Genomic DNA, 8,742 nt, shown 5'->3' on the forward strand with positions numbered 1-8,742 from the left:
ATCTATCTATCTATCTATCTATCTATCTATCTATCTATCTATCTATCTATCTATCTATCTATCATCTATCTATCTTTATTTTATGAAGGCTCTTAATGATCTTCATTTCCCGTTCTGCTTGGTCCCAGAAGAGAGAACTAAGAACAATGAGTAAAAGTTATAAAGATGAAAATCCAGGCTTGAAGAAGTAAGAACTTCCTAACAGTTGGGTCTATTCCAAAATAGAATGGGCTGCAAAGTGGGCATACCTTCCTCACTAGAGGCTTTCACACTGCATGAGCACAATCAAGTATATTGTATGCAGATTTCTGTTCATGGGGATGGCCTTTGAGTGCCCTTCCAACTCTGAGATTCTTTACTTCTGTGACGTGCAAGGTCCAATGTTCTCTCAGCTATAGCACATCTGAAGTCTAGTAACTTGGCTCTTCTGCCAAAGCTGTATGCAATAGCCTCAGGGTAATGGTGAACTGTGGAGACCCCGCTCTTTGAAGGAAGACTTCAAACCTTGAAGTAATTGGCGATAGGCTAGGAAGATTTCTAATGTATCACCGGACCCTATCCTCAAAGACTACAAAGCAACTGGGGGGTGGGAGGGGAGGAGTAGTTTTGGAAACTTGGTTCACTTTACAAAGGACAAAAGGGACAGACCCCCACCTCTTTCCTCCTTGCCAACCCTACAAACCCTTCCCATGACATAACAATGTACAGCAGGTGAAGGGTTGCCCAGCAGCTGGGGGTTGGGGGAGAGCCGTGGGGCATGGGGAGTGCACCAAATGGGAACAGTTAATTTGCATCTTCTTAACAACCTTTTTATGTACCTAAAGGCAGCTAATCTGTAATAAATTTTATGAGAGTATCAAGCTCATTATTACAAACTAGTACATACAGAAAGATTAAATAGAGATGTTTATAGTTCTTTTAGGCACAAGGAAAAGCCAAAAGGCAACGGGCAATAACAATTTAGATTTATTTAACCTTCTAGAGTTTCTTTTCCTCCCAACAAACCTATGAGCTAAATAACACATGTATTATGTATAATTCACATTTTACAGATAAAAAATACTAAGGGTAAGAAGAAAAAATTAAACAAGTTACCCACGGTGACCATGACATTAAGCACTGAAACTGAATTTTGAACTCAGGTGTTATGAATGCAAGATCAGTGCTCTTACAATCTTAACACAGCATTCTGTTGCCTCTGAGCAGCTTGCTTGTCACCTTGGCCTGACCCATACTGTCCAACCCCCAAAGTGACATCGCCTGGGTCCTAGCAACACCTCAAGGATGAAGAACATCCCTAACCTCATCTCCCTTAACTGGGAACAGAAATTTACCCAATTTTCTTGACAAACAAGTCAATTTATAGCCAACTACTTTTCTCTAAACTAACCAGGAAAACAGATTCCCTTAGGATAATATCTACTTTTGATGATAGGTGGCATTTGCTTACTTAGGGATATATTACCCATTAAACTACCCTTCCCTTTGCCATGAAAAATGTTGGGCCTAACCCTGAAAACTATCCCCTAGGTCTCTAAAGAACAGTGTTCTTTAACAGAAAGCACACCAGGTCTGGTGTCAAAAGACCTGTGTTCAATTTCCAGCATTCCTTGGGCAAATTAATCATTTTTGCCTTCATTTTCTCATCTGTAAAAAGAGAAAGTTGGACTAGATGGGACAATCCAATCCAGCAACCATTGGTTAACTACCCAATATGTGCAAGGGACTGTGCTAAGCCCTGGGAATAGGAAAGACAAAGAGAGAAGCCATCTCTGACCTTGAGGAGCCTAGAGTCAGAATTAGCAACAAAAAGATAGGCATTTACAAGACAATTTGAGGAAGAGGAAGAAAGCATTGACAATTAAGAGGGCCAAGGAAGAGCTTCTGGTAGTAGGTGGCTCTTAGGAGGTGCAAGGGGTGAGCCAAGAAGAAAAGCAGCAATGCCAAGAGGCCGAAGTAGGCCATGCATTCCAGGCACATGGGAAAAAATGCAAAATCGGAGAGAGAGAAAGATGATAGAAATCTTATACAACTAACAAGGGGGTCAGTTTGGCTGAAAAATGAAATGGCGATCTACCTACTTAACACATTGAAGGCTTTCCTTTGGGTCTTATATTCTATAGGTTTCAACCAGTAAAGCATTTTACTCTTAGGCTGTTCATCTGTTATTCCTCATTCTTGCTACATAACTAGATCACTTCCTTCTCCAATCATAAATCTCCTATGTGATAGTTTTTATTTTTATGAATGGTTTTTTACAAGCTTAATGCTTGCTTTCTAACTCACATTTCATAGCCCTTTATAAAAACAACGCCTTTTCAGGCACCATATCCATTAGAATCATTTGTCTCTTCTCATTCATTTTTCTTTTGTGTTCATTCTGCTCTGTCTCTGATTTTTCCCTCAGTATATTGCACAGAGGTCTTCCCATATTTCTTTATATTCCTCATCCTTGTTATATTTAATTGCATTACCGTATTCCATTACGTCAATGTACTATAATTTAATTAAGCATTTTGTTAACCATCAATTTGGCAATACTGTTAGACATTTAGGTGACTTCCAGGTTGTTGTTTTGCAATTACGAAGTATGTTGTTATGAAAATCTTTTAACAGATAACTTGCTTTGTTTTGTTTTATAACACTTTCAGGGAACTGCCTGACAATGAAATTATTGGGTCAGAAGGTATGATTATCTTTTAAGCTTCTACTGGGTGCTGTGAGACTGTTCTCCAAAAAAATCATTCCACCAGAAACTGAGTGTACCTAATTCTCCATAACCCTGACAATAATGAGTTTCATTGCTTTTTAATTATTTTTGTCAATTTAGTAAATATAAGATGGTACCTCATAGGTGATTACATTTATATACCACTGATCATAGGTGAAGTATTTTAAGTGACTGTTAACAATTTGTGTTTCTTCTTTTGAAAACTATATCATTAGACCATAAATACTGGACAATTTTCATTTTATAAAATTTTAATGGTGCCCCATATATTCCTGATGTCAAGGTTTTTTGGGGAGGGAGTTTGTGCGGGGGAGGAGGGAAGTTGCTTTTTTTTTGGAGGGGGGAATGCAGGGCAGTTGGGTTTAAGTGACTTGCCCAAGGTCACATGACTAGTAAGTGTTAAGTGTCTGAGGCCAACTTTGAATTCAGGTTCTTATGACTCCAGGACCAATGCTTTTTTTACTGCGCCACATAGTCACCCTGGATGTCAAGTTTTTTATTGAATATATGCCAAAAATAGTTCTCCAATTTTTTTTTCTTTTAATTATATTTTTGTACAGAAACATTTTACTTCATGTTATCAAACACATGCATCTTGTCTTTAATAATTCCTTCTCTTTCTTAATATAAAAAAGAATCATCTCCCCTCCACAACTGAGATGATGACATTATTCTACTCCATTTCATCTTTTTATGTTTAAGTCTATGATGTGCTGGATTTGGGGTGGTTTTTTTTTTGCTTTTTTGAATAGAGGAAGGCAGGGCAATTAAGGTTAAGTGACTTGCCCAAGGTCACATGGCTGGTAAGTGTTAAGTGTTTGAGGCTGGATTTGAACTCAGGTCCTTCTGACCCCAGGGATTGTGCTCTATTCACTGCATCACCTAGTCACTCCTGGGTTGTTTTGTTTTTTTTAATAGCATCCTTAAGCATGTTAGCATTACAAATATGTCTACCACCTATCTGTCTACTGCCACACATGTATCTTTCTTGCCCTTTGGATTGATGGGGGATGGGGAGGGGTTTTGGGTGGTGCCATGGTTGCTTTGAATGAATATGGGGTGATCTCCATATAAGGCCATGGGGGTGATCACCATATAAGGCCATAAATGTAAAACTGCGATGTGATTGGCTCGGATTCGCTATATATTTTCTTGTGTGAGAGGGCGCTCTCTCTCTCTCTCCGCCATGTAACTGTTGAAGAATAAACCACCCCGCTTCACTCCTCCGCCTTCTGTCTGGTGTTTTTTCCCCGTGAGGGGCCGGTGACGACCGAAGACCCGGGATGGGTAAGTGAGAGGGCCGTGGGGCTAGTCGTCTAGATCTGTTGTGAGGGCAAACGCCCGCAACAGAGGATCATGTTTAATTTTTATTATTAACATAGTCTGGAGTACCCTTAACCTAATTTAATCTTTTCTTAATGACTCATTCATCATTTATGATTAGTTTTTGCAATATGTGTTAGATGTTGATAGGTTTGAACACTGAACAGACATCCCGAAACTTGTTTTCCTTAAACAAATGCTTATTATCTACTTGAATCTTTGTTATTTTCATCTTTCTCACATAGAGTACAGAATGTGCAGTTGCATGACCTGGACAGTGTAACATGGCCTTTGTTCAAAATTAATTATTGAATCAAAGTCCTAAATCCAGACTTTTCCTAAGTCATCTTCTTGCTGTCAATGACAACATTCTTCTCACTACTTCTATGAGTTCTCATCAACTTTAGCAGCATTCAAAATATTCTCTTAATGCAACCCCAATGACTATTTCATCCTCCTGCTCAGCTCCAAACTTCTCCTTTGTTCCTTAGCTTTAGCTGCACAAGGTAATATGATAGTGTAACCTTTTAGAATAATGTTGATGAAAACCACTTAGTCCAGATTATGTTTTTTTTTCCACTACCACTTTCTTCTGCTATTTGTTTGCTTCTTGGTTCCCCATAGTTCCAGACACTTGGAAGTGTCAATGTGCATGCCAGACAACAGGCCTTTTTGTTCTATTTATTTCATGATGGAAGAGATTGATTTGCTTGATTGGATTAAATTCAACAAAATGTATTAGGCACCTACTATGTGTAAGACATAGTATACAGAATACAAGGACCAAATACAAACAATTCCTACTCTCAAGGAGATAACATTCTACTAGGGGAAGAACATGTATATGGACAAGTAAGTACAAAGAATTTAAAGAGGGAAAGGAAGCTAACAAGTGGCAGGGGAGGTTCTGATTTGAAAGGCTTCACATAGGAGGTATCCTAAACTGCACTTTGAAAGAAACCAGGGATTCTATGAGAATTCCAAATGACAAGGAGTTCTTGGGGAAAAGCACCAAGATGAGAGATGAAAGGTCCTATGAAAGGAACAGCCAGCAGGCCAGGGTGAATGGAATGAAGAATGTGAGAAGGGGGGAATATGAAATAAAAACAGATATGCTACACTGTAGAGAGTTTTAAATGCCAGGCTGAGGATTTTTTCATATTTTGTTTTAGAAGCAATAGTGAACTAATGAAGACTTTATTGAGAAAAGGAGTAACAACTTCAGATAACTGTTTTAGGTCATTGTGTTAAGGATGGATTAGAGAAGAGACCAAACTGGAGACAGAGACACTAATTAGGAAGTTATTATAATAGTCTATGGGCAGCTAGCGGGTTCAGTGATACAGTGTCAGACCTGGAGTCAGGAGAGCTCATCTTCCTAATTTCAAATCTGACTGGCCTCAAACACTTACTGTTTGTGATACCCTGGGCAGGTCATTTAACCCTGTTTGCCTCAGTTGCCTCATCTGTAAAATGAGCTGGAGAAAAAAATGGTAAACTACTCCTGTACCTTTGCAAAGAAAATCCCAAATAGAGTCACGAAGAGTCAGACATGACTGAAAAACAACTGAATGACAACAACCAAAGATTTTATAACAAATCTACAATGCCCAATGAAATCAACCACTTTCTTCTTTTAAAAATAATTTCACTTGACATTTAATAATCCCAATAAACACAAAATAAAAACAAAAACAAAAAACACTATATAATTAGGTCAACTTACATATTTTGGGAAAATGTATATACTTTAACAACATAACAATAACTTATTTATTCTGTGTTCTTTTTGGATATCTTTTCTATCTGTGTAAATATGAAGCAAGTAAAGACTACTGTTTTGTTAGAAATTTTCAACTTTACCACACAGATTTATGTATAACCTATAGACCAAGTGAAAAATGAAGTGAACACCCTTTAATCTTAACTCATTCTTCAGCCCCACTCCCTTTACATTCCCAACTTGCTTCACCACACACACACACATGCACACACACATACACACACCCCAAGAGCTACATGATAATTGTTCTATCCTTCAACTATGACTATTATACACTGAGGCAATGATAGACCATGCAACAACCAAAATAGGTCAAAACTAGTAGATGACTAGAAAGGAACAAGTCAGAAGAAAAGAGAAACCCTCTGGAATGATATCCAGTATATCTTTTCACCCCTGTCCTTCTTACAAGAGGAACCCTTACTCACAACTGAAATGTATTGTTAGAAATCCAGTCCCTAGAAGCCATCAGGCTACTAACTGTATGACTAACATGCTATCTGGCATGGCCCTAGATGAACCAGTGACCACAACTAAAGGTTAGAAGAAAATTCTTCATGTATCAAACCACAGCAAAAGTGCAGAGCTGGTATGAAGAGTCACAGTCATTCATCTACTCTGGTCTAAATTTAAATAAAAAACACTAAACTTGAAGAACATGGAGAATTCCAAGATATAAGGATATTCCCTCCAAATCCTCATTCAAGCAATTTGAGTCTATTCCTGATTTAACAGCATGAACTGGTTCTATTTACAAAGAATAAAAGCAACATCATTCAGAAAAAAAAATACCCTGTAGGTACCACATGAATTGTAATTGCTACCATTCTCTTCTCTTACCTTCAAAATACCATAATACGATCTCTAAAACCAAGGATAAACAAGTTCATAGATTAATAGGTGATCCAAAGTTACATCTGCACAACATCATTGTTTCTAAAAGTATAATAAGTCTTACCCTAACTGCCTGTTTGGTAGACAAACATACAACAATGAATGGTCCCGCTCACATACATGGTGGCCTGGGTGATTCACGCTGCTTAAATTACTGAGTAAGTAAATGGTCAGGCTTTTTATAAGCTATGAATGAATTTATCTGGTTGAAAACTCCCTCGCAGACACTTCCATCTGCCTCCCTATCACAGTATCCATTTTGTACTTGAAAATCCTTATTCGCTACACTTCACCAATTAGGATCTACAACTATCTTTGCTGCTATTGACCTCACATAGAGGGATGAACTTCTATCGTCTTTGAAAGCAAAAAGCAAATAGGCCACTTAAAAAAAAAAAACTCAGAAAGATCATGGGGCTTAGAGTACCATAAAGGACACACTTTGTACCCAGACAGCAATGCATAATGGCACTCTTTTCTAACTGTGGCTTTGTGACTTGAAGTAGAAGCCCATTCCCTTCCTTATAACTGGGGTCATAGGTCCTTGGATCCACAGGTCAACTCCACCAGTGAAGCATATGCCAATATAAGGGAGTATCTGTCTTGCTCTGCTCCCAAAAAGCAGCTTCAGTAACTTAGCTGCCTCTTTTAACCTAAGCTACATTAGCCAAGCAGATAGAGAAAAATGGCATAGCTAAAGTGGACCTTTGACATTCTCCCCGTAAGTCCGTAATAATGAAAGACAAAAGTTACAATTAGCTTAGTGAAAATGGGCACACAGAAGTGACAAAAACTGTTTTATTTCACTCTCAAAAATACTGGTTTTCAACAGTACATTTCAACAGCCACTGTGGAGACAAATTCCCCTTCCTTTTCAGAAGAACATGAAGCTGGCTACTTACCAATGCAGGCATGGACTCTCACTGACAGCTGGGTCCTTAGGATTATACTATGCTTCTTACCCCTCCTAAAGAAAGCAAAACCACACTATGAGCATCAAAGAAAAATTCTGAGAGAGTTTGTTCCTGGCAATGCACAGGAACTCACAAACACAAAACTAGTTCTTTCATTAATAACAGCAGCCAACATAAAGCGCTTACTATGTGCCAGGCACTGTACTAAACTCTTTACAAGTATTACCTCATTTCACCTTCACAAAAACCTTGGGAGGTAGGTGCTATTATTACCCCTATTTTATAGGATTGAGGCAATTGAGGAAATTGAGGCAAACAGAAGTTGATTTGCCCAGGGTCCCACCATTAGTAAATGTTTGAGCTCAGGTCTTCCTGACTCCAGGTCCAGCACTTTAAACACTGTAACATCTACCGTGTTTCCCCGATAATAAGACCTATCCTAAAAATAAGCCCTCCCCTTACTGTGTAAGATTCCTCTAAAATAAGCCCTCCCCCCAAAATAAGCCCTATTGAGATTGCTACTGTAGTGAAGGTGATCCCCTGCGCTACATGCTACATTACGGTACCCTCTGTATGCACCATCCCCCCCCCCTGAAACGCACACCGCGCTCCGAGCTGCATCCAATCAGAGCTGCAGCAGTGAGCACGTCATCCTGTTCTTCCCCAGTGATTTGCTTGCTGGTGCCATTGAGAGCAGTGCTGCGGAGCAGAGCTGAGACAGGACAACATAAGCCCTCCCCTGAAAATAAGCCCTCTGGTGTTTTTCTTTCCAAAAAAAATTAATAAGACAGTGTCTTATTATCGGGGAAATACGGTAGGTGCATTAAGAACACTGCATTTCACAGAAGCTGAGATTCAGTGCATGCTGTAAAAATAATAATAATAGTAACAATATGTCTGATAGCTATACAGTAATTACAGGTAGTAAATCATTTGAATGATCCCTTTAACTTTTTCTCCTTTAAAATTATTAAATCCTGAGAATTCAAGAAAACTTTCAACCTAATGTTCTTTCCCAATTTCTTTAAAAAAAAATGTGGAGCCAATATGGAGGCATAGAAGCAGGAAGGCTCCATGAGCTCCCCCCATAACCACCT

General features: G+C 38.7%; 1 protein-coding gene across 7 annotated transcripts in view; it reads right to left on the bottom strand.

The window, feature by feature from the left end:
• FHOD3 (formin homology 2 domain containing 3) overlaps nt 1-8,742 on the bottom strand; it is a 749,832-nt gene that overhangs the window by 581,927 nt on the left and 159,163 nt on the right. For all 7 annotated transcript variants that reach the window (XM_069075779.1, XM_069075767.1, XM_069075758.1 and 4 more), the window contains exon 3: nt 7,634-7,698. In XM_069075779.1, the coding sequence (XP_068931880.1) occupies nt 7,634-7,698 (65 nt within the window). The remainder of the gene's footprint in view (nt 1-7,633; nt 7,699-8,742) is intronic.

This window comes from Petaurus breviceps, unplaced genomic scaffold (assembly GCF_028583685.1).
Source record: "Petaurus breviceps papuanus isolate PSGF00001 unplaced genomic scaffold, PetGlider_PUasm1.0 151, whole genome shotgun sequence".
NCBI lineage: Eukaryota > Metazoa > Chordata > Mammalia > Diprotodontia > Petauridae > Petaurus > Petaurus breviceps.